Source organism: Camelina sativa, chromosome 12 (genome assembly GCF_030686135.1).
Source record: "Camelina sativa cultivar CO46 ecotype springtype chromosome 12, ASM3068613v1".
NCBI classification, from domain to species: domain Eukaryota; kingdom Viridiplantae; phylum Streptophyta; class Magnoliopsida; order Brassicales; family Brassicaceae; genus Camelina; species Camelina sativa.
In genome coordinates, this window is record NC_141891.1 from 10,876,926 (window position 1) to 10,903,351 (window position 26,426).

The 26,426-nt window shown below is 32.0% G+C and overlaps 4 protein-coding genes, 1 long non-coding RNA gene and 1 other non-coding gene across 8 annotated transcripts; 4 read left to right on the forward strand and 2 right to left on the reverse strand.

The window, feature by feature from the left end:
- Positions 1–30: 30 nt before the first annotated feature.
- On the reverse strand, positions 31–1,517 carry LOC104731321 (autophagy-related protein 8a). 2 transcript variants are annotated; one of them, XM_010450655.3, is made up of 6 exons: positions 1,278–1,517; positions 1,077–1,130; positions 768–823; positions 631–683; positions 414–532; positions 31–319 (listed from the first exon to the last, which is right to left on the reverse strand). In XM_010450655.3, exons 2-6 carry the CDS (start codon positions 1,111–1,113, stop codon positions 216–218), a joined length of 369 nt encoding a protein of 122 aa, XP_010448957.1. In that variant the 5' UTR covers positions 1,114–1,130; positions 1,278–1,517; the 3' UTR covers positions 31–215. The 2 variants fall into 2 exon arrangements, with proteins under 2 accessions (XP_010448957.1, XP_010448956.1); XM_010450654.3 differs by lacking the exon at positions 1,278–1,517 and having other exon boundaries at positions 1,077–1,158.
- Positions 1,518–2,588: 1,071 nt separating this feature from the next.
- Positions 2,589–3,587, reverse strand: LOC104733411 (protein S40-6). Its single transcript, XM_087478029.1, has 2 exons — positions 3,452–3,587; positions 2,589–3,304 (listed from the first exon to the last, which is right to left on the reverse strand). Exon 2 carries the CDS (start codon positions 3,232–3,234, stop codon positions 2,749–2,751), a length of 486 nt encoding a protein of 161 aa, XP_087334155.1. The 5' UTR covers positions 3,235–3,304; positions 3,452–3,587; the 3' UTR covers positions 2,589–2,748.
- A 3,970-nt stretch (positions 3,588–7,557) lies between these two features.
- On the forward strand, positions 7,558–7,630 carry TRNAA-AGC (transfer RNA alanine (anticodon AGC)). The gene has a single exon. It is a non-coding gene; the product is annotated as a tRNA-Ala (tRNA).
- A 3,819-nt stretch (positions 7,631–11,449) lies between these two features.
- On the forward strand, positions 11,450–14,115 carry LOC104731323 (peroxidase 42). Its single transcript, XM_010450656.3, has 4 exons — positions 11,450–12,172; positions 12,410–12,598; positions 12,700–12,865; positions 13,339–14,115. The coding sequence occupies exons 1-4, from the start codon at positions 11,945–11,947 to the stop codon at positions 13,746–13,748; spliced, it is 993 nt and encodes a 330-aa protein (XP_010448958.1). The 5' UTR covers positions 11,450–11,944; the 3' UTR covers positions 13,749–14,115.
- An 818-nt stretch (positions 14,116–14,933) lies between these two features.
- On the forward strand, positions 14,934–16,501 carry LOC104731324 (uncharacterized). 2 transcript variants are annotated; one of them, XR_015574900.1, is made up of 5 exons: positions 14,934–15,143; positions 15,391–15,823; positions 15,915–15,985; positions 16,074–16,219; positions 16,298–16,501. It is a non-coding gene; the product is annotated as an uncharacterized LOC104731324 (long non-coding RNA). The 2 variants fall into 2 exon arrangements; XR_015574899.1 differs by having other exon boundaries at positions 14,937–15,176.
- Positions 16,502–18,433: 1,932 nt separating this feature from the next.
- Positions 18,434–21,247, forward strand: LOC104731325 (disease resistance protein TAO1-like). Its single transcript, XM_019234041.2, has 2 exons — positions 18,434–19,090; positions 19,975–21,247. The coding sequence occupies exons 1-2, from the start codon at positions 18,513–18,515 to the stop codon at positions 21,206–21,208; spliced, it is 1,812 nt and encodes a 603-aa protein (XP_019089586.2). The 5' UTR covers positions 18,434–18,512; the 3' UTR covers positions 21,209–21,247.
- Positions 21,248–26,426: the final 5,179 nt, after the last annotated feature.

Below are 26,426 nucleotides of genomic sequence, written 5' to 3' on the forward strand. Positions count from 1 at the left end.
ATTAGCCCCAATATCAAAAGCAAAAGCAACGTAGAGTAAGAAAAAAGAAAGGTTTCTGACGATTAATAAACCCAAAAGGAAAAAGAGATTCAAACATCCAATGATCCAAAGCAAAGTAAAAAAAAAAAAGCCAGAGAGACTAAGGAAGCAATGTACATCTTATCTTCCTGATTTTATGTATGTACATCAAAGTCATCCGAGAGATTGATTTTTATTCAAGCAACGGTAAGAGATCCAAAAGTGTTCTCTCCGCTGTAAGTCATGTAGAGGAAGCCATCTTCATCTTTGTGTTCTTCATAGATTGCAGACATCAACGCAGCTGTTAAGAAACAAACAGTGAAACCGAGTTAGCGGCAAAGAACGAAACTTTTGATCTTAAATGGAAACAAACAGTGAAACCGAGTTAAACTTACCAGTAGGAGGCAAAGTGTTCTTGACAAAGACAAAGATAGCTTTCTCAGCTCCAAGCTTGATCCTTTTGCGAACAACGTATACAAACTGTCCCACAGTTAGATCCGCTGGTACAAGATACCTAAAAGAACATATTTCTGATTTATTGAGCATAGATTTTAAGATTATGAAAGCACAAAGAGAGACAAAAGAGATGAGTAAAAAAGCCAATACACTCACTTCTTCTTGTCAATGTCAGGGACATCACTTTGTCCAGCCTTTTCCACAATCACCTACACAAATTCTTAAATTAGAACAATGCTTTTGAACTATATTTAGTAAAAAACGAATCAACTGTGGCATTCATGAGCTCTTACAGGGATTCTATCAGGATACTTCTCTCTGATTCGAGATGATTCACTCATCCTTGCCTCTGTTTTAACATAACAAAACCAAAACATTAGTCACAAGTAAAACAATAAACAGAGATACACACAAAAACAGAGAAGACGGAAGAATCAAAACCATATGCAGAGATTAAATCTGATCTAGAAGAGACAAAACTAATCAAGATTCTTTTCTAACATCAAAACCAGAGACGTCAACAACTTTGAGTAATTGAAAACTCGATCACGCAGAATATTTTAAATAAAAAAAACGATGAGAAAGGGGTTGAAGTAACATACCGAGAGGGTTCGAAACCTTGAAAGAACTCTTAGCCATGGCGATTCGATTGGTATCTGCAAATTTCAAGCAAGAAAATATCATAATTGAATTAAATTCCTAAACACGATCAGTGATTCAATTCGACCGTCTCTTAGAGATCAGGGGGGGGAAACAAACCCAGAAGCCAAAAAATAAAATCGAACTGATGAGAAGAAACATACCGTAAGAAGAAGAAACTGTATACGATTCGTCGAAAATTAGGGTTTGCAGAGAGAAAAAAAAAATTGATTTTGATTGAAACAGAATCGAGAGAGAGAGAAGTCAATATGAAAAGAGAAAGGGGGCTTAATTAATAGAGAGTATATAAAATTAATTAATAATTAAGTTAGGGTTTTCTAATGGGTTGCCTACACGGAAACGTAACTTTGATCTGTTTTGGGAATCAGTAAACCCACTTGGATTGGCTTACAAGTAATCTCTTACACTTGTCTTACGTCAGAGGCACTTATGGGCTTTATTGGGCCGAAGTTGGCCTTTCTATCTAACGTTTGTATAAATCTCTTTAATATTTTCGACTTTTTCGTAGTATATAATGGCTCAATTGTTGTTATACAAACTTATCACAAAGTTTCTTAAATTGTAAAAATTAAATGTCATTAACCGTTTGCGAGTTTGGTACTTGCTTAGTGAGTTGCATAAGACATAACCAATCTCAGTTCGTTCACTTCAGACTACTAACCCGAACCAAATCTTGTCTTTATATATATAATAATTTGATCGGTACTATAAACTGAAAATCCAGCCAAACTTATTGTATGTCGGCAATTCAAATTTAGTACGGGTGATATAGTACTCAATTGTATAAACTGAAGTTCATTAAAACAAGTACTTTTTTACTTACGCATTTTGAAAAATAGATCTTCCTATAATAAAACTAAATTACGTACTTGTGCATATTGGCTAAGAAAACAATCCAAATCCGATTTTTTTTTTTGAAACAATACGATATTCAGTTTCGTTTTGGTTAAAGAATATCAAAAGCCAAAGGATTAAAACAACACACCGAAACAGGTAAAGAGATACATATACCCATCCCCTAGTTGCTGCTATAACATTGAAAAGTGAAAGCTAAATGAGCAGTAATATGACACGAGCCCTTAATCTTATGTCGGACCAAAAATGCTAGTATTATTACCAACATTTTCTCTCTTGATCGAGCCCAAAAATGGCGAAGAGATCGAGAGAGAGGCTTTCAAAACTTCACAATCAAAGGTTCCAAAGTATATGCCATTTCGTTTTTCTCTAAATTATAGTTTTAATTAAGCTCATGCACTATTAAAAGAGTTAATATAAAGAGATCATTGAGAACTACAAACACAACATAAGAAAAATGATATGGGTCCCATGCATGGGATTGACAAGTCATCCTCATCGTCATCATACTTATCTAAAAAATCCAAAAACCTAACAACAACAAAAAAGAAAGAGAACTCAACCATATTGGTAGTGTCATGATTCCCTACATGGTGATAACGACAATAACATTGATATTTAAATAAAAATCATGTGGATACCATAAAGTTTTAGGTTTTTTTCATGATAACGATATGGTATGGTGGTGGTAAAAGGGGCTCTATGTGTGAATGTGATATTGATCATTCATCCCCCATATGCTTCCATGCCATGCCATAACTATGGTGGTGGTGGTGATGTTGATGAAGATGTGATATTGGATTCCAAGAAACCAGTTCTGGTTAGGACAGCGTTTCTTGTTTTGCTGAGATCTCTTCCTTTGAGTGTTCTTCCGATTCCTTCACACATTGAGAAAAATGAGATCTGCGTTCTTGCGAGTCTTTTTGCTACCAATTCATGAGGAGGAACCATTGAGCCTTCATCATCGTCTTCAGTGGCCCACGAATGCAAGTGGCTGTTTGTGTTCTTCTTTGGATACCCATAAACCTTGGGCCAGTCAGGAATATTCATTGGAGCAGAAGACTGTTTTGACCCTCCGGCTGAGACGACCTCGCTGCCCTTAGGAATGTACCGTGCAGAAGACGAAGATGAGGCTGAGAAGAGATTGTTGTTACTTTTGGACATTTTCATTCCAGGACCTGGAGTTTCTTTTTCTCTCAAAACTGACCACACTTCTTCTTCTTGAAACTCTTCTCCGCCTTCCATTGCTACCTCAAGAAAACCCTTCTCTCTAGAATATTGCTTCTTCTGCTGCAACTAAGTGTTCTTCTTCCTCCTGAAAATCATCATTTGATCTTATACCAAAAATAAAAAATAAAGAAAGAGAAGAGATAGAGTAATGAGAGAGAAGAGAGAGAAAGAGATGGAGAGAGAGAGAGAGAGAGAGAGAGAGAGAGAGAGAGAGAGAGAGAGAATTAATTACCTGAGAGACGCAGAGGATGATTCAGTGAAAATGTGATGTATAAAAATGTGAACCATAAACAACATTAAACAATCTCTCTTTGCTGGCAAATGAGAGACAGAGAGGTCATTGATTGCTTCAAAGGAATCAAAAGCCTCCACAATAGGCAGAGGTTTCAGAAACCTCCAAAATTGTAATAATTTCGTACTTTTTTTGGGGTGCCATAACTATGAATTAAATTTTTGTTTTTTAAATAATAATAATGATAAGGGTTAGATAGAGGAGTGGTAGCCTTTGGTACTATTTCTACTAAGACCTGCCAAAATTATTGATAGAGTCTAAATCATGCAACAAGACAAAAAAATGTACTATATGAAAAGACTTGCTTTATCTCAAATTATGCTTTTGCCTAAGTCATTTTCAAATTATACTTTCTAATCTGTTTTTGTGGCTATAGTTATATAGACTGAAGATAGAGAATGTAATTTCACTTAAAAGATCTTGTTATATTCATCATCCTTTATAAGAATCTTGTTTGGTCAAGTTTTTTTTTGTTGAAAACTCAAGCATGTGTAGTCATTATAAATATGGTTTATATTTATCTATTGCTATGTAGTATGTACAAATTATTGAAAAGGTGTGTTCTGCGAAAATAATTTTGTATTTATCACACACAAAATCTGAAACCCGTGTCCGTACACACATAAATACATGAGACTTTTCTGGTGGGGTAAGGATCAAATCGATTTATAATAATTTCTAAAGAGAAAATAAACAATTTGTTAGGCTATCCAATCCAACGTTTCATGGGTCTCGTCGCAAGGGTCCAGGGATGTTATTCCAAAGCACGATGCATTAAAATCTGTAACTTTTAGAGAAGACCTCTAGTTTTCAGAGGTTTCTTATCAAACCCCTCGAAGTTTATAAAACACACAAATACGTACCTGTTATAATATGTAAACTTATTACCCGACCATAAGAGAATTTGTAAAGAACCTAGAATTTATTAGTCCAGCTTATGAAAGAATCTTTAAGGTGTAGAGGCAGTGTCGTGCCTCATGTATATTGAAAAGGGCATTTGTCCAAGGCCGCACAATAGAAAAGTTGTAAGGTCATATATCTTTTTAGTTAGGTTATGTATTTAGTATGAAAATGTTCACGCTTTTTATTTTAAAAATCTATGATATTTTGTTTGTTTTAGTTTTTCATATTTCATATTTCTTAATATTTTTTACATTAATAGAGTATTATATAATTTATTAAATGTTTGAAAGTAACATGAAAAAACCACAGTTGAGAACTTATATTAAAATTTTATATGACAAAATATTTTTAATTAACTAATAAAATGCTAATGTATAATAACACATAAAATAGACTCTCAAATATCATACCATCTATTTTTTTATTGTCACATTAACATTTTGTTATATTGTTTCTACTTTCTAGACATAATCTCCTAAACTCTATAAAATTAAATTTGGAATTTGCAAACTTCATGTATTAGACTTTTAAATTGCTTTTCCATTTGTGCATCTAAAAAGCTTAATGACATGAAATTGAGAAACAAACAATTTAGTCTATGAAAACGAGCAAGTCAATTTCTTTCTTTCTCTAAGAGCTAGAAAAAATAATTGTACGTAGGTGAAGTTTAATCAACGAAGCTTAATTATTATTGTTTAATAGTAGTAGAATTCACACCGGTGTGCTTCTCGGACTTCTTTACATATATATGGTCTCAATGTCTCATTTTCTTTATACTTGTTATTTCTGACACATTTCTTATAACATTTCTCAATGTCCATTTGTGCATCTAAAAAGCTTAATGACATATATAGTCTCAATGTCTATTGTTTAATAGTAGTAGAATTCACACCGGTGTGCTTCTCGGACTTCTTTACATATATATAGTCTCAATGTCTCATTTTCTTTATACTTGTTATTTCTGACACATTTCTTATAACATTTCTCAATGTCCATTTGTGCATCTAAAAAGCTTAATGACATGAAATTGAGAAACAAACAATTTAGTCTATGAAAACGAGCAAGTCAATTTCTTTCTTTCTCTATGAGCTCGAAAAAATAATTGTACGTAGGTGAAGTTTAAGCAACGAAGTTTAATAGTAGTAGAATTCACACCAGTGTGCTTCTCGGACTTCTTTATATATATAGTCTCAATGTCTCATTTTCTTTATACTTGTTATTTCTTCTACATTTCTTATAACCAAAAAACAAAAGAAAACTTCTACATTTCCCAAATTTTTTGGTGATATCTCTTCGTGTATTGTACTCATGGATCATATGAGCGAAAATGAAACCTACATATCGCAAAAAGTTCTCGGAGCGATTGGAACATTGATCAGTGTGTATCTACTTTTGGTACCGGCGTAAGTCTTTTTTACATATCATGAAAGTTAGTGTGGTTGCAAATTTTTAATTTTAATGTAGTTTTTCAGTTTTACTTTCAAACATCTAATACATTATAAAACACATACGTAAAAATACTTTTTTATGTTTTGTTTATATTTTGCATATGTTTTGCTTATTTTTTGTTGATATCTATTCAACATTTTAAAAAACCAAAAAATGATTAATTTGCTGCCATACATAAACAATCATACCTACAATTTATATTTATATATAATTTAATGTAAACTATACTCAATGTATCAAGCAATCAAATAATTCTATATATATAGATGATTTTATCATAGTCACAAAATAATATAAATATATAAACAATTAAAAATACATATCATCTACCTATTTTATGGGTAATCATCTAATATATATACTAGGTAACAATCTGCACTATGTGCATGATAAATCGATTTAAAGAAAATTATTATAAGTAAAATTATTATTTTAGAACCAATATTTGTTTGTGTCAAACATAATATGTAACTAAAGTTTTTTAAATATATCACTCATTTTAAATATATTATTTATAATGATAAGGGTTATTGTCTCATTCCTTTTTAATAGCACATTGATTAATGTACAATTAAAATGTATATTTCTATTTGTTTATCAATATTTCTATTTTTAATGAATAATCACACTAAATGTTGAGATTAAATAGTTTACATACTTAGATATTTATAAATAATCACACATCATGATATCCCCTAATTTGTTGTCATTTTATATATATTTATGAATATATATAAATCTATATTTATTGGGAATTAAGTTTTCTTTAATGAGTTGGACATAATTCAGGGGTAATATATTTCTTTTTATAATCAATTATAATAACTATTGAAAGCTTGTTATTTAAATTATTATGATAGGTAATAATACTAACATAAAAATAACATGTTTTATATGATTTTGTTAATAAGTTATATGTTTAATAAGTTATATGTTCTTTATTTGTATTAACTTTATATGTTTTATAGCCTTTTTAGAATATTTTACTTATATTGATTTTAAGAAATCAATATTTTAAATTTTATAAATATTGATTTCTTTAAAATAATATAACTTTGACTTGTATATTTGTAAGTAAATTTTAGTGAAATTTTGACTTAAAATAGTATGTAATTATTTTATTAGTTTTAATATGTGATATTTAAATTTGTGTAAGAATTGATCACACATTTAATTACTATTCAGTTAATTGTTTTTTTTTTTAAATATAGTGGCATGTTAATGTAATTAAGTAGAAAATTTAAGGGTTTTTTGCTAAATGTGTCTCGAACTCTCTGGCGGCGACACATCAGCTTTTTCAAGAGAGTGTTTCTCTATTAATATATAGGGGATATATATCATTTTTAACTTATTTAAAAAACAAAACCATTTTTTTGCTCTAAGTCTATATGAACCTAAGCACAACACCGTACAGAGGTTCATAATCAACGTACAAAATAACTAAATAAGGTCCTCTTGCATGCTGAAAGGTGCAGAAATGGTTGGAGCAAGAATGATATAAATTGATTTTATTAGTCGTTTGAAAATATTTCTGAAGGGTGAGTTTTGTAGTATGATGTTGGTGAGTTTCAACTGGCGATATAACGAGTTGAAAAACTGAGTTAAAAATGACAGAATGATAGTGCATAAGATGTTGGAATAACAAACCATCAAAGTGCTGAATTAAATTGTCTGATTTCATCTTTAATCTCAATGGGGATGTAGCTCAGATGGTAGAGCGCTCGCTTAGCATGCGAGAGGTACGAGGATCGATACCCCGCATCTCCATTTTTGCATTTTACGTTCAGTTTTCATTTTGCAGAGCTCTTTTCTCAAAAATAAATAAAAATTCAATTGTTTGATGTTGACATGCTACAAGTAGTTGAGTTAAAAATTAAAATAGATATAGACAATTGAAATTTTAGAGTTGGAGTTGTTTTCAAAATATTTCTTATTTGTATTACTATTTCGTTAAATCTAGGACGATACATTTCATAGCCTATGCCATGGGTACAAGGAAAGTGTGTGCTAGGGCTAACTAAAAATATAGAAAGTGAAATGACTTAATGAGTTTAGTTATAGTTTTGGTCTTTAAGCGAATCAAGTATTGTGTATTACATATTGAAGCAAACATCATCACAAATCCAACATTATGAGACCAACAAGCCCACAATGTAAGCCCATACAACTAGGTTTCTAGCAAGTAGCTTAATCTTTATACATGTTTATTAACCAGGTTTCACTTCTTTTGTCGTTAACCTAAGCAACTGAACTCATCGATCTCTTCCGAGGAAGTAACGTGTAAAGCACGGATTTGGCCACAAAGAACTCAAAAATTTGTATACAAAAGGAAAGCTCCAATTTTATCACTTTTTACATCCAGAACGTGAGCTCACTCGATTATTGTGATGGGCTTTGGCCTAGGCCAAAGTTTTTTTTTCTTTTCAAGTTTCACACCCCTTAGCCGTTTCTATTTCTAGTGTATGATTTTGATGTTAATCATGAGAATGTTGACGCAGGCTAATTCGGAATCGGAATAGATGCAACGCGTCTTAAGTGTCTGCTTTTTAAGAAGCTTTCATTTTCGTGCTTATCCTAACTCTAAATCTCTTCGTCCATTGTGTAGTCTGATGTAAAACTAACTAGGAGTTGATAATAAACTGCGATTAAAGGTCTAGCTGATGTGCGGAATCAGAGTTTTATCATGTTTTAAGAGCATGAGAGGAATTTTCTTAATACAAAAAATGGTAAACTCCCAAGACAATCTACACATCATCTTTTGATTAAATGATAGTATCTGTTACAAACATTAAATCTATTAAGAGTACTAATAAATAAATAAATAAATAAAATAACGGTTTCCAAATCAACTTTACAAAGAGATGAAATAAAGCTGTCACATCTATAACTAAACAGGAGTGTATATACAGTTCTTATTAATGCTTCAAATCTTTAACTAGCTCTCATATGGAAAATTAATTATTTGCTTTTTTTTTAATGTATATGATTCTTGTAAACTTTTTTGCTATAATAAGAGAACTCAGATCAAGTTTATCGGTATTTAAGCAGGGGAGTTCTTAAATTTTTTATGAATTAATTGTGTATTGTTTGAAATATAAGAACCCATGATCTTTTAGATAAAATTTTCTCTTTTATTGGTAGGTTCTTATTTTGGGTCTCTTATTTTTTAAAAACTGTTTTTTAAAATTTTAAAAATTTAAATAGAATAGAAGTGGTATACATGTGTAAACATTTAAGATTTTATAAAATTAGAAAATATTGCATTTTAATTAATTTTCAAACATACAAAACATAATAAAACATTAAATACATATTACAATAGAAGTGCAATTTATAAATAGAGAGAATGATTAATTTTAATACTGATTTAAAAATATTGCATTTAATTAATTTTTAAACCTACAAAACATAAAAGCATATTAAAAATAGAAATACAAATCATAAATGGAAAAAAGATTAATTGTAATATTCTGTTTGACCAACAGAAATCTGACACGTATGGTCTCTTAGATTAGATTTGGGTATACTATATAGGAGGTTCCTTTAGATTTTTTCTTTTCTTTTGAATTATTTTTTTCCTTCAAAATACTATAAATACTATGAACCCCTCTATGAACTCTGATAAACATGCTCTCATAAGACATGGCAACTAATTCAGACTCCACGTTCTTCACTATTTTGGGAAACTTAAGAATATGATCGCAAATTGCTTTTGAAAAGTCTGGTGGGAGAAATATTAACGTCTTTTTCTCTTGGTATTGAATCTTGCATGGCCCCCATGGTGAATGCAACGTTAAGGACACGGATGAGTACAGTCTCCACGTGTCAGTTGAAGATCCATGATAGTTAATTTGTATTAATTTAAATGTCAACATTTTTACAATTATGCGGTTTACACATCAATTATATATGTTGGTTAAAACTTGTTAATAGGTGTTTAGGACACATGTGATGTGAAGCCCACTGAGCTAGAGAGTGACGTTGCCGAATGGGGGATACTCACAAAAGCCATTTGTCGACGACACTTGGATAAGGGAACAAAGCGTCGGTGGTCACAGTACTTTCATTTTGAGTTTTTTAATCAAAATATCCAAAAACAAAGATTAGGTGAAATTTCGAATCTACGGATTCAATATGATTTTGGTTAATGCACCGATACTTCTCCCAGATGCAGAAAACATTATTATTTCTCTTAAGTATTTTTTTATATATATAAATAGGTGTAGATTCTCTCATTTTATAACGCCACATTACTACTTTAGTCTCATTTTATATGTCAAATAGAAGTAGTTAATAGTCCTATATAGGGACCTTTAGCTTTTGGCACGCACTTATCATCAAAACATATGTTGTAGTAGTATTTATTTAAATTTCAATACTAATTAGCATAACATGCCTAATGCCTGAGTCGAAGCTTTCTCTTTATTTAGGCTGGAGAGCCTTTGCCCTTGAATTCAATAGAATTATTACAGTCACAAATTATACTATTGATTTCTTTTTTCCTTTTCAATGTAAATGTCGTTTTTTATCTAGTCTACCTCTATTAAAATAAGTTGAAAAAATGCAAAAAAATAACAGAATTTAAAGTATTACTCACCTTTAACCTTTGTATAGGGTTATGATAGTAGAACTTGTTAATTTCTTAGTCAATCTGAAAAAACAAAACTCCAAAGGACATTTATATTGAGTTTTGAAACATAGACAGAAAAAATAAAATAAAAACATAGACAGTTCTAAATATATTCCTAAAATAAAAGGGAACACTCGAGAGTGAAGAGTGGTGAACGTGTTTCAGTATAGCTCATCACGTGGATCAAGATTCATTCAATATTTGAGAAGACTTTACAGTGTTCATAACTCTCACAATAACTACATTAAGTAAATACTAGTTGAATATATAAATAATTTCAGAACATAAAGTAATTGAATACGTACAAATGGAATTGTACTGTAGATTAAATGATCGAACTGGTCTTGTTAAAAAATAAGAATTCACCTTGACTTCATCGGAAAGAAAAAGATTCCATAATAGATAATACTAAAGGACCTGTTAATCCGCTGTATTAACAATTTAACAATAGCAAACGTTTAAGAGAATTGCAAATCGACCCCGTGAGTGTTTTTTGACTTTAGCTATTTCACCCCATATATTTATTATGAATGTAACAGCCGCCCCCCTTTGTTTGTATTATTAACAAAAGAAGCAGAGTTCTTTTTTTTTGTAAGATTCTATAGTCACAAGGTCCCCACTGATGTGTACTCAATGAGACCAAAATCCAAAACTTGGTGATTGGTTTAGCTAACCAAAACAAAAACACCCTTCTAAATGAGATAAATTATTCAAAATGCCATCCACATTAAAATCTCCCAACGAACTTATTTATTTTCTCATAGCACTCTCTAGGACTTAGCTTTAGCTAGCATGATCACTCACACGTCCTTCGAATTAGTACCAGAGTGTGGTTTACCCAATTAAATTTTCAGTGGAACTATAAAATAAAATGAGTAATTTCAAGTGAAACTCTACAATTTTTTACTTTTACATTAACAAATCAAAATTTAGAATGTTTAAAGGCAACAATCAATGTGAAAGTTCATACAGAAGAAAATATATACACTTGGAAAACTTATGCTAATGCAGCTGTCGCATCAACTAAGAATGCAATTTCCTTTTTCTTTTTCTATACTCTTTATGTTTAGTGTGTATGATCTAAAATTTTCTTATAATTAAGTCTTGGCTTTTTATTGAATATAGATTCTTTAATCACGACTGACGGGACATACAATTATTGTAGTCTTATTATAATCTTTTTGGTTTTCTCAAAGTGAAAAATGAATAATGCTTAATGATAAATGATCTGTAACGTAAAATTTATTTATTTTATTAAAACAGTATCAAATTTCACCAACTTGTTTTGATTTACTATAACCTTCAGATTAAGCTTCTTTATTAGCTTATTTTATTTTTTGAAAAAAAATAAAGAAAGAAAACTTCCATTTCCCTTTATTTAAGGACGCTGCATTGCTTGTTTCACTGACTCAACTCAAGAGTAGTGAGAAGAAGAAAGAGAGAGAAAAAAAATGGGAGGTAAAGGTGTGATGTTGGTGGCGATACTTTGCCTATGGGCACTCTCTGCAACGACTGAAGCAGTAACAGAGGAGGAGTCAGGTTTGATGATGAACTTCTACAAGGACACGTGTCCTCAGGCTGAAGACATCATCCGTGAACAAGTCAAACTCCTCTACAAACGTCACAAGAACACCGCTTTCTCTTGGCTCCGTAACATCTTCCACGACTGCGCCGTCGAGGTCCGATCTCTCTACATCTCTATCTCTCTCTCTCTCTCTCTCTCTCTCTCTCTCTCTCTCTCTCTCTCTCTCTCTCTCAATGATCTTTTATGTGTATTGCATGGTGTGTTTTGTCTGAAAATCATTTTTTGTTGGATGGTTTTAGTGGTAAAAGTAATCTGTTTTTGATCTTTCACTTGAAACAGAGCTAACGGTTTGCTCTGTTTTTGCCTTGTATATTTTTGGGGTTGAAAACAGTCATGTGATGCGTCGCTTTTGCTGGATTCGACAAGAAGAGAGCTAGGAGAGAAAGAACACGACAGGAGCTTCGGACTGAGAAACTTCAGGTATATCGAGGAGATCAAGGAAGCGCTCGAGAGGGAGTGCCCTGGTGTTGTCTCATGTTCTGACATTCTCGTCTTGTCCGCAAGAGAAGGCATCGAAGCAGTAAGTTTTAAAGGACAATAATTGTGTCGTTGACAAAACAAAATTGGGTGCTGTTTGTTTCCTTTTTTTTTGACCAAACTGTGTGGGGTTCTTTTGTGTAGGTGGGAGGACCGCATATTCCTTTGAAGACAGGAAGGAGAGATGGACTAAAGAGCAGGACAGATATGCTTGAGTCATATCTTCCCGACCACAACGAGAGTATCTCCGTTGTTCTTGACAAGTTCAAATCCATCGGAATTGACACTCCCGGCCTCGTAGCCCTCCTAGGTACTGTTATCTTACTTTTTCTTTGATTATGTCTCACTAGCTAGTTTCCGGCCAAAACGTATCGCTCGAAAGTCGAAAACTCTTTTGACCATCCAAGAAATGCTCTTGCTACAATATACCAATTCAAGGGTATTTTCGTCTATTTTTAATGCATGTAACGTTCGTAGTCTTGTCAGTTACATAGGAATATGCGGTCTGAGTTGGAAAGTTGAAAGTAATCCTTATCCGATATCTCGATCGTCCTTGTTTAATGGCTCAACACAAGGTTGTTTTTGTTAATTAACTCATGCATGATTAAAGAAAGGTTGTTTTTGTTAATTAACTCATGCATGATTAAAGATAAATAATCAAATCAGTTGATCTACTCTTACGGGATCTGAATTTTATGCAAGCGAAGTTTAAGTTTCTTGTTAGATTTTTAAGTTTGGATATTGTTAGATTTTGACTTTTTGTAAATATGATGACACGTGCAGGGTCACACAGCGTGGGAAGAACTCACTGTGTCAAGCTGGTCCACCGTTTGTACCCTGAGGTGGACCCCTCCTTGAACCCGGACCACGTCCCTCACATGCTACACAAGTGTCCTGACTCGATCCCTGACCCAAAGGCTGTCCAGTACGTGCGTAATGACCGTGGCACGCCCATGGTGCTAGACAACAATTACTACCGTAACATCCTAGACAACAAGGGTTTGCTTCTTGTGGACCATCAACTCGCACACGACAAACGGACCAGACCAATTGTTAAGAAGATGGCCAAGGACCAGGCCTACTTCTTCAAGGAGTTCACTAGGGCGATCCAAATCTTATCCGAGAACAACCCTTTGACCGGCTCTAAGGGTGAGATCAGGAAGCAATGTAATCTCGCAAACAAGAACCACTAAAGTTGGAAAAAGTGAGAAAAGACAGAGGCTCTGGTGTGTTGGGTTCTCTGCTTGGTATCGAACCAAGATGAATAAAGAAATCTTTTAAAGTAAAAAATCAAAGAAAGGGTGATGATGAATGCATCATGGTGGTGACCACGCCCTTCTTTTGTGTGTTCTTGTTGTGGCCTATAATGCTTTAATTATGATGTTAGTGATCTTGGAGTTATTTAAATCTAAATGTTGGCTCTTTGTTGATATTGGGTTTGTGGTGGTGGGGATGATATAATGATAATGGAAAGGATGTACGATATGATGGATGGTGTTCCGTGTTCGGTATCATGTATGACGATGTAATGATAAACCAGGCCGAATGTTTTTATTATAATTTCATGTTGAATTGATATGTACATAAATATGTAGAAACAATGAAGAAGTTGTTCAACATGCATGATCACTCAGCCCTGTGTATGGGTGACATCGATCTATTTTACTGATCTCACCAAATATTTGTTTTTCGTAGTGAATGACATAAATATGATATGGCTCATGAAAAAGATTCCAAAAAAAATAATTCGAAAATAAATGAAACGGGCCACAACTATATAAACTAAAGAGTAGAGCCAAAGTCGAAAGCAAAAAAATAAACAAAATATGGCGTTATAGAGTAATAAATATATACAAATCACATGACCCGCATTAAATTATAATGGACAAAGACGTTTTATATATTGAGAAAAATATCTGACGGATGAGATTCTCTACAAGGGCATATATACTGTACTTAAAGTCTTAAACACTTCAACTAGAAAATAGAAAACGTTAGGTAGACTAAAACTTACTTTTATTAATTAAAACTAGAGACGTGAGAGACAATAATGGTGGTGGCGTGTAGACAACAAGTGCAATGGTGTATGTTTAAAGAAAAAGCTATTTAAACATGATACACTTGGAGTTGGAGCAACATTAACTTAATTATGTACACAGGTCTTAGAGCATGATTAGTGGGGATTGCTCTAATTGTTTCTCTTGTAAATGGGGCCCAAAAACCTAATTAAAAACTTATTTTTTGTCTGTTAAGAAGAGAATCGATTTCAAGGGAAGGAATTTGAGTAACGCAGTAGGAACGCAGTAGCAACGCTACGTGGCGTATTATAATTCGTTGATGCTAAAATATAAAAGAAATTTTTTCTTTTTTCATTTTCTTCTTTCTTTTTTTTTCTTTCCCGATCGTGTCTCTCTCTTCTCTCTTGGTCAATCGCCGATTCATCTGAAAACCGATAAAATCAATCGATTCACCTCGAATTGTTTGATTTTCCGGCTTAAACTAGAGGGTTGTTGGTGTATGAAACCGATGGCTTTTCCGGAGCTCTGTTTGATGTTCTAAATTATTATTTTTTCACAAACGATTCAATGGTTGGTGTGACTTTAACGCAGATGCATCGGTTTGTAAGTTGTTAGGTTGAAAAAAATTCTATTTTGTTTTGATTTCCGATGAAGCTTGTGTAGGCTTTGTTCTGTCTAATTAATTTCTCTTTGCATGGATCTGTTCTGTGATCTTGTGTAGAATTTAAGGTCTAGTGTGCCAAAAAATTGTAAGGCTGGGCAAATGAAAAAGCTTTTAGTTTTGATTGATTATATCTCTGGTATTATTATTTTGCAGGGGCTTATTCGCTTGGGAGGTTTCTTTTTCTGCCTTCATTTGGTCAAACAGGTGCTGGTGGGAGGCTTTTGCCACCGCCTCTTAGTATGTTACAGATAATTCACAGGATCTACCTTTTCTTTTGAACATTAGATACCAAAGGGATATGTTTAAGAGTATAATTTATCAGCCTATACCATATCTCGCTGAAGCTCACATTCTCACATTAGGTTCTTGGTCTTAGCATTGTTGAGGTACCTTTAGGAGTTTGTGTATGACTGCTTGATGGGTGCTAGTAGTGAGTTTTCAAGCTGCTAGTGTGTTCTGTTTTTAACAAGATGGTTGAGCAGGGATTCTGTTCTAGTTTCAGTTGTTTAAACAGGTTATTGTGGTGAGTCTACAATGGTATATACTATTAGTGAGATTCACTACAAGTTGAATGAAAGTGCTTCAGGTTAGAAGCTAAGATGATTCTGTTTTTTTTCTACATATGATTCAAGTATATCAAAACAGCGACCCTTGTATTATTTCTCTTCTTTACGCAGTTGCTGGGCAAGTATGAGCTTAAAACAGCAACCTTTGTATTATTGCTCTTTTTTACGCAGTTGTTGGGCAGGTATGAGCTTAAAACAGCAACACTTTTGAATATCAGACTTACCTTTGGAAGGAATGAAAGCAATAAACATAATTTGTGATGTGTTCAGGAGGGTGCATCTAAAGTAGATCTCAGCATCCTTCCCAAGTACAGGTTTCAGAGGATGAACAATGATGAAAAGGAAAGTGACGGTTTAGGACTGAGTTCATATGTTTCTACCAAAGTCTCCAACAGCTACAACTAGTAGAACAAACGGTAATCTCTAATTTTATTATTGCATAGAACATAAAGCCTCTTTGACTCAGCATCATAGAGGAGCTTCGATTCCCGTAGATGCAACAAGAGGGTGCTTAGATGGATTCAAATGGTTCAACTCAACCAAACCAAACAACAATGCACTTCTCGTTGGTCTTTTGTCTAGTCTTGCCACTACCTCTTCTGCTTTCCAAATTTTGTAAAATATATTTAATATTCCGAATATTGTAAATTTTATTGTTTTATATCCTACTATATTAATTGGGAATTACAAATATAAAACTAACCTTAAAATATGTAAAAATTTACATTCAATTGCCATTAGAAAATTTTAATTAAGATTAAATAATTAATTAAATAAATATTTCTAATTAAAGAAACAAAAATAGAAAAAACATCAAATAAAATAAATTGTAGAAAAGTAAAAAAAAAATCTGTTAGAATCAAAACTAATTTGTACTTAAACAACTAACAAATAAGATTTTTTTTTACATGTTAGTTATATATTTTTACTTATTTCACAACTATAGCAAATATTTTACAAAGGTTTAAATAATTTTATTCATTACATGCAAATGTTTTATTGACAGGTTTTCAATAAACATTTTTAAAATACAAAAATTATAATATAAGCAACAAATTTTTAATCACAAACCATTATAAATAACATAATAACAAAATAAATTATTATAAATTTTTATCAAAAAAAAGTTCAGCCCGCGGTTTTCCACGGCATAGTACCTAGTTTTATGTAATAGAAATAATTTAAACAATTGTTTGTCATTTTAGATTATTTAAATTTGTTAATTAATAAACATAAATGACGTTCATGATACACAAATGCATGATCTTTTGGAAAAATACTTGATTTAGCATATCTGACAAAAATTTGATGTAAATCTTATTCTGAATCTTGTTTAATATGTTTAATATTTCGAATTTTATAAAATATGTTTACTATTCTGAATTTTGTAAAATATGTTTAATATTCCAAAGTTTGTCAAATTTTATTGTTTTCTATTTTATGTAATATAAAAAATTTGATTAATTTAGTATTAGTTATATAATTATTTAATATAAGAGTAACTTAGAGAGTACCCACCACTAATGATGGTCTTAGTGAGTTTCATTTGTTTTCTACAAAATAATTGAGGTCAAAAACTAAACGTGGCATCTATTTGTTAGTTTCTGTATTTATTTCTGTGGACATATATTTTTCGCTTGTGTATGTATTTTAGATCCTATTTCTATCTATCAATTTCGAATCCAATTTATTTGTCAGGCAATGTTTACGCTAGAGTACTAGAGAGTGGATTCAGGCTCTTACTACTATAACCTATGTTGATCAAGAAAATAATCGTAAGTTCAAAAAGTTATTACTTCCCCTATGAAACATGAGGGTTTTAAAACGGATCTATGTATGGTATGTACTTATAACTTATTAAACGGACTACATGCTTGATTTGTAAATGATAGGCCAAAATACTCTGAGGCCCATGACAACATCCCTAATATTTTTGATTACGTACACATCAAGCAAGACAAGTGCTCATCATTTACTATAATCTTTGTTTCCCTTAATGTTCCTATCAGTGAAAAAGGTTTGCACAACGTTAATTAAATTGATCTATGTTAAACAGAAATGCATCCACATTGAACTTTTACAATCCTCTAGACCAAACGTTTCCAAGAACAGGGAAAGGGGAATGTCATATATTCACATGGAATACGTATAATATATTTTTGATTATCATCTTCATCCCTTAAGTGGATCAAACTAAAACATAAGTTACTAGATTTAGGCTGGTTCGATATTTTCACTTAGTCCATGGCTCCATGCATATATATATGAGACTTGATGTGTTTTGGCCAACAGAAATGAAGCCGAAGATAAAACTTTGATCTCTTTGCTGTGAAACTGCATGTATGAACACATTAGTGTTTTATGTAGAGACATTGACTATGATCACTGATTCCATGAATTTTTTTCCACTCTTTCTTATGTCATCTTAGAAGAAAATTGGTACAGCTAGCGGATTATTCACAATCTCACGATCATATAGAGGGTGGAGCCATATAAAATTTCAACTTCCGGCCATTGACTGATAGTTACGGTGGTTTTTAATAACACAACTTCTACGAAGCTCTCTTGCTAGGATCAACGTTCTCAGTCAATATATAGAGTCAACGTTTTGTGTCACTATATTCAATTATATAAAAAGACTCTTTATTTCATTTTTTCTCCAACATGTATCTCTAGAGAAAGTTCCTTGATCCTCTCTCCACCACACAAATGGATTCTCTAATTTTCCTTACCATTGTTGTAGCTGCAATATGCTTCTTCGTGATTTTAAGAAGTTTTAGATCCGAGGAAGAAATAAAAGAAATGGATTCTTCTTCGTTATCACCTTCATCTTATTTGTCTCACAAGTGGACACATGACGTCTTTCCAAGCTTCCGCGGTGAAGATGTCTGCCGAGACTTTCTCAGTCATATTCAAAAGGAGTTCCAAAGAAAGGGAATCACACCATTCATGGATAATGAGATCAAGAGAGGAGAATCCATAGGTTCAGAACTCATACATGCCATTAGAGGATCTAAAGTCGCCATCATCTTGCTCTCGAGGAACTACGCTTCGTCAAAGTGGTGTATTGAAGAATTGGTGGAGATTATGAAGTGTAGAGAAAGGTTAGGTCAAACTGTGATGGCTGTTTTTCATAAAGTAGATCCATCTGATGTAAAATGCTTGACGGGAGACTTCGGGAAGGCTTTCAGAAAAACTTGTGCCGGTAAAAGTAAGGAGGACATTAAAAGATGGAGACAAGCTTTAGCAAAAGTGGCCACAATTGCGGGTTACCATTCAAGCAACTGGTTGGTCTTTTCTAATTCTACTTGTTTTTTTGTTTTAAATGGTGAGAGACTATAATGTGTTTTTGGTTTTGAATTTGATAAACTCACTAATCATCCAATCAAGATTTTGTTAGCTTAGTAGAAATGTATAAAGTTATTTCTCTTCGGTTGTTATCAAAAATCTTGAAACGAAAGTCCAACAACCCAAAAACTAAAATAAATCTCTACAAAAATCACTCTTCTATCAAGGTCGTAATTGGGGATTTTACTCATTTTACCATTTTCTTTAAAATTACCAATATTTAAGATTGCCAGTTTTTCGTACTTGTCCTTCGACCAAATTTGTTCCTCAAACCTAACACTTAAAACTTGCTGAAAAATTATTTGTTTGTTAATCAAATGTATTTATGCACTTGTGTAGTAAACTCTAATTTTGTGTTTAGTTAGAATTGAGTCAATTGACCAATTTACCCACCAATTTAAGTGCTAAGTTTTGATATAAAAAAGCTTGTAATGGACAAGTTTTGATACACCAAAACATATATGTATATATATGGATAAAAAAAAGTTAAGTACCATTTTAAAGAAGTACTCGATATACAAGGAAAAAATGAAATGGGCGTTTCTTTATCAATATTAGGCTCATCAAATGTAATACATAAAGTAAATACTTAAAATATCACTAAAACAATTAGTTTCAAAAATACAAATATACCCCAAATTTGTAGTAAACGTTTTTTAAGTTTTAGGATTTGATTGTTGTTATGAAGTATGGTTTTTTTTTTAAAAAAATATATAATATTTGTAAGTTTTATCCAATATTGAGCTAGAAAACCAAATAATTTGAATGCGCATGTAATCTGTCATGACTATTTATCGGATGTATTTATCTTTCCTCTTGTAAGGGACAATGAAGCGTCCATGATTGAAAGAATCGTAATTGATGTTTCAAATGAGTTGATTAGTTCTGCCCCATCAAGCGATTTTGACGGTTTAGTTGGAATGAGAGCTCATATGGAAAAGATTGAGCCGTTTTTAGACTTAGACTCCAATAAAGTAAGGATGATAGGGATTTGGGATCCCTCTGGAATTGGCAAGAGCACCATTGCTAGATTTCTATTTGAAGAATGCTCTCATGAGTTCCAGCTTAGTGTTTTCATGGAGAACATCAAAAGAAGGTATCCAAGACTTTGTCACGATGAATACAGTACAAAGCTGCAATTACAAAAAGAGTTTTTGTCTCAAATAATAAACCAAGATGATATTAAGATTCATCATTTAGGAGTTGTAAAAGACAGATTAAAGTACAAGAGAGTGCTTATTGTTTTTGATGATGTGGATCAGTTGGTGCAACTAGATGCAATGGCAAAAGAAAATGGGTGGTTTGGTCCTGGAAGTCGGATTATAATCACAACGCAAGATAAAAGGCTTTTGAATGCACATGGAATTAAACATATATACGAGGTGGGGCTTCCATCTGATGATGAGGCTCTCGAAATCTTCTGCATGTATGCTTTTGGTCAAAAGTCTCCATTTGATGGTTTTGAGAATCTTGCTTTGGAAGTTACAAAACTTTCTGGTAAGATTCCTTTGGGACTAAAGGTTATGGGAGCTTATTTTAGAGGAATGTCAAAGCATGAGTGGAAAAAAGAACTACCAAGGTTACGGAATAGCCTTGACGGAGAAATTGAAAGTATTTTGAAGTTTAGTTACGATGCATTACGTGAAGAAGACAAAGATGTTTATCTTTGTATAGCATGGTTTATCAACAATGAATGGATTGAGAAAGTGGAAGAGCATCTCCCAAAGAATTTTGTTGATGTGAGCCAAGGTCTTCACATCTTAGCTGAGAAATCTCTCATCTCTATTAGTTGGGGATATATATGGATGCATGATTTGCTAGCACATTTTGGTAGAAAGATTGTTCGTAAACAGTCAATTCATGAACCTGGGAAACGTCAACATTTGGTTGATGCTGGAGAGACTTGCCAAGTATTGGAGAATGATGCAACAGTAAGTTTTCACATTAATCACTCGTCGAGTGTTCCCCTACAAAATTTGATAAAAACAAATTTTACTTATGTATCTTATGCATTTTGTTGGTTAAGAAGTTTTATATTGAAATTAAAGAAGAAATAAAAAAATGATACAAATGCCAAGATGCATTTTTGTATTACCTAATCCCTAATTATGATCTCGATTCTTGTTCAATGCAAGAGAAAATCAAATCAGAACTCGTGGAAATGGATTTTCGTGGGGATGTGACAATCCAGGTTACGGTATTTAATAAGTAATCAGGCCGAATCTTTTGATTATAATTTCACGTTGAATTGATACGTAGAAACAATGAATAAGTTGTTCAACATGCAAGATATATACAGTAGAACCTCTACAAATTAATACTCTTTAAATTAATACTCGCTATAAATTAATAAATTCTTCCGGTTCCGAGTTGGGCCAGTGTAAAAAATGACATATTTCGATAAAATAATAAGATAATAACTTTTTTGGAAATCTTATATAAAAATATGGTCTCATCAATATCATAATTAATAATCATATAAACTGATATATATATATATATATATATATCTATATATCTAAGAAAATTCAGTAAAATATGACTATTGTTATTTGCCTATTCTTGAATTTGCATTTTTGTTGGAGTTCATCTCATCTCATTTTTCATTGTTGTATTCTCAAATCACATCCATAAATTGTGAAGAGTCATAGATGCGATAATTGCTTCTTTAGTAATTGGTTTTAAAGGTACCACAATATCTTCTGCGACTTCATCATTACCATAAATAATAGTCATAACAATTTTTTCTAAACTCTAAACTTCTAACATTTTTCATTTTTACCTAGATAATCTATTATACAATTGACATTCATCCTATTACGATAACCAAAATTATAAATTAAGAAAATTCTTTAAAAATGTGAATGATAACAAAAATATCTTATTATGTAATAGAAAAATTTCAATATGAAAATGAGAAAATCTCTTCATAAATTAAAACTTCTATAAATTAATAAAATTTCATGGTCCCGACCTTATTAATTTATAGAAGTTTTACTGTATACTGCACTATGTACGGGTGATATCGATCTATTTTACTGATCTCACCAAATATTTGTTTTCCTAGTAAAGGACATAAAATATATTTATGAAATGACTCATTCCAAAAATATATAAAAATTCAAAATAAAAGAAACGGACCACAATCTACAAGTTGAAGCTGATAGAATCGATGGATCGTTAATGATCCTCAAAACTCTATGATTCTGCAAGGATCATCTTCAAGACCCTTTGTTCCCTCAGCTCTAGTGGCAGAGGCACTTGCAATGAAAGCTGCGATTATATTAGTGCAGCCATAGCCTCGGGTGTATCTAGGGTGGCATGCTCCTCAGGTTGTTGTCAAGAACTTGTTATTTTCTTCAATCCCACGGTCATACAAATGAGCAAGATGATATTTCAGCATCTATCTCTTTGCTTGAAAGTAATTCCTTTTTTAATTTCTTTTTCATTTTATACTGCGTTCAAAGAGCACCAAGCAAATTCTTTGGCAAAGACTGCTCTGTTATCTTTTAACATTTTTCAGTTTCTCCCTACTTATAAAGAAATTTTGCCCAAGAAAAAAAATAATAAGTGATGGATCCTTTGTAATCCGTAGGTTGGTTAGTTATTCCATCGATGGCAAACGGGTCAACCCGCTCGGTAAGACCAACCTAGATCATACATTACTAAATTTGGGCCGGTTCATATTTCGGCTTAGTCCATGAGACTTGATGTGTTTTTGCCAACGGAAATGAAGCCGAAGTTAAAACTTTGATCTCGTTATTGGGATATCGTGTATAAATCATATCCCATATGTGAAATTGCATGTATTAAAAAAAAAAAAAAGAAAAAAAGAAATTGCATGTATGAACTCAATAATTTTCCCATGAAACTGTTCTCACTCTTGCTTATTTCCAATCTATCATATGATTGTAAAGAGTGGTGGAGCCATCTATTTGTATGAATTCAAATTAGTTAACAGGGTTTGTTTGTTTTCCTCACAAAGCCATTTGGCCACACGTGGATAAGGAACCAAAGTATCGGTTGGTCACACAGTACTTTCATTTCGAAATTTCCAGAATGATAATAATTTATTCTATCTTCTCCTTTCTTTACGTGTATACAATTCGTCTTTTTTTTATTCTTTCCGTTTTTAAATGATTTTTAAACTTTTTTAAAAAATATAATTATTTAATTTTTCATAAGTTTATGCAAAATTAATTAAATTGTATTAGTTTTGACAATTTTTATTATATGAATTATTTTTCATTGATTTAATTTTGTGTTAATAGATATTAAATGATATTATTTTTTTGAATAAGTAAAAATTAAATAATTTTTTAATCCGTATGTACAACTCTAAAAAATCATATAATAAAAATAGAGAATATATAATAAGTGTACGGCAAAAATAAATACTTGGACGAGAAGACCTTTAGTATATGTTGTTGGAGGTCTCACACAATCATTCTATCTGCTATTTCTTTAACTCGCTCATAGTACTCAGCAAAATCTCCTGATTTATCCTCACACACATTACACTTGTGTTTGTAATTGACCGATTTTGCATGACAACCCATTTTCTTAAATAGCTTTATGTTTTCTTTAACAAACTTAGATTTGTGTTTCCTCCTCCGTATTTACGTTTTGCCAGATTAAGAAATCATTTTTAGAGACATATTGATGTTATATTTTAAAGAATTTACTGTTTGTAGAGAAATATTGATGTTATCTTCTAAGTGCCATGATTTTCATATAGTGTTGGCCCTTAGCATAGTCACACAAACGATTGTTTAAAGCCATGTTTGGAAGCATAAAAATTATTTTAAAGATTTTGGTGGTTGGTGGGTATATTTTGTACATTTTTATCATTTTAATGCAGATAGTTCTTTAGTTTATAGGTATTCTAAGTTGTTTTTAACATGTATTGTTTTGTGAAATCACATGAAGTTACAATATTTTGTAAAGCTTTCAAGTAACTTAGGCAAAAAAACTTACCAAGATTAGTTTATCTTAAAAGGTATATATGTATTTATCTATTAAATTAATTTTGCAGTTCTAACATCTTCAAAATGAATCAAACCAAATTATATATTACTGTAATAAACTTTAAAAAAATATTTTGAATGATAATAAATCATAAATTATAAAATTGTTCGTTAGATATCATAAATTTTGTTTTGCTTTGGTTTCTATAAACGTTTAGACCGGCATGTCTGGATAAAATCCTAGAGGAAAAGATACTTTGTAAATAGGAAGATCAAGTATGCAGGAATAGAATAGCAAGAACTAACCTAAAGGATCCTAGAGAGCAAACAAAAACATGAAAAACTTTATTAAATCTCAATGGAGTAATATGGTATATATAACATTTACATCTCTTAAACTTATATTTTGCTACACAATTTATTTGTCTCTTTATTTGACTGGAATAATAATATGTACCACACACACCTTTGGATTATTAAAGCTTTTGAACAGAGGAAATCACATACCTTTTATATCCACTAGCTAGCCTCCTTTGGATTGTTGGTGCTCGCGCGGAGAACATTAACATAAAAAAGCTAAAATCCGAGAAAAAAATGGAAAAATTAATTCAATCTCAATTGACGGGCTATATAATAGACTTCTATTTGCTACAGTACCATTTAACTAACTGACCAACAAAATCTCCGAGAATTTGTTTTTTGGAATGATTGTCAGGTTGGAGTTGAATCATAGACATATTGTTGATACAGAGATATAGGCAATTTCAGTTTTAAGTGTTCAAAGGTCACAATCAAATTAAAAAAGGACTATTTTAGTATACTTATATATTAATTTTCGATTTATTTTACTGTTTTGTTTTAAAAGACGGGAACAAGTTCGAACCAAAGACATTACATCCACAAAACAAAATTAAGACCACTATACTATACTAAAGTAAATTTTTTGAAATATGAGGCCGAAAATTTGCACGCGAATAATTTATGTGCGTGTGCCTGCAATGGTAGAATCGATACGTGGCGCAGCTGAGGTGTTCACAGTCTCTTAAGCTGATAAGATGATAACATAATATAAATATGAATAGACTTATAAAAGGAATTCAATTGGTGAGGATCGATTAGGATCAGAGAGTGAGTGAGTAAGGCTCGGGGGCGCCACGAGAGGCATGGGATTGGGCTTTGATTTGACAAGTTTGAGCTCTGTCCTTGACTCTTTGGCACAATGACCTACGTCCTTTTTTCTCAAAAACATTATCGAAGCCAATTAAGAAGTATTATAGTAGTAACTTTGGAAGATAAGGAAACATGATTTTCATAATATAAATATAACCAAATATACTAGTTCTAAGTTCTTTTCATAATAAAAACAATTGAGGAACTAAACTTCAATGATGAATTGTTACTAAACATTCTTACATTTGAAACCTAATGCGATTTCCACTTTCATCTCCATCTATGTTATATATTTGCTAAATGTAAATATATTACATATATTTTATCGACTTTTGGGAGAAAATTAGATTATTACATATGAAGTCAAATTTCCGGTTTAGATTATTTGTATTGTAGTTTTTCTTATACGAACTGAGACAGTGAGACATGATTAATAAAATCGTCTCCGGATTTACTTCTCGCAACTCGATTCTAATTATATTTAAACATGTAAGATTTTTGGTTTTAATTGGTAATCCTCGGAGATTCTATAAATATTTCATTAATCCAAAGGTCATTCTTTTGTCCGGAAGTTTGATCCTTGGCAAGCTCAACATTGAGGTTCTGAATTGCTTATGGTTGATTGTGATACTAAAGAATTCGTTTCTAGGCTGCATATGTGATAACCAACACTAAACATATGTTCAGACTACATATGGTAACCAAAACTATAATCATATCATCAATTTGTCAAAAACGAGGCTGAGCTTCACCTATGAAGTTCCCAATCTGATTGAGTGTGGGATAAGAGAACATTGTGATCTCTCGCGTACGAACATTCAATACGTCTACCAACGACGTCGTCTTTTTTTTAAGAGTACAATCACATTTGATGGTTTAGGATTTTCTTAATGTTGAAATGGTCTAACTGGGGAAAAGACCAAACTGATTCTACAACGGTAAAACCCTAACTTACAAAGTCTCTCTAGCATCACCCGCATTGTCTCTTATTTTCAGGATAACTCCGCGAAACCATGTCAATATTATTCCCCTTGCCCACGACCAGATAAACCAAGTGTAAGATGGATCTCTTTTCTATTATATTTACGATCTCCTAATGTTTCGTAATAGTAATTTTTTTTTTAAAATCGTTCTCCGT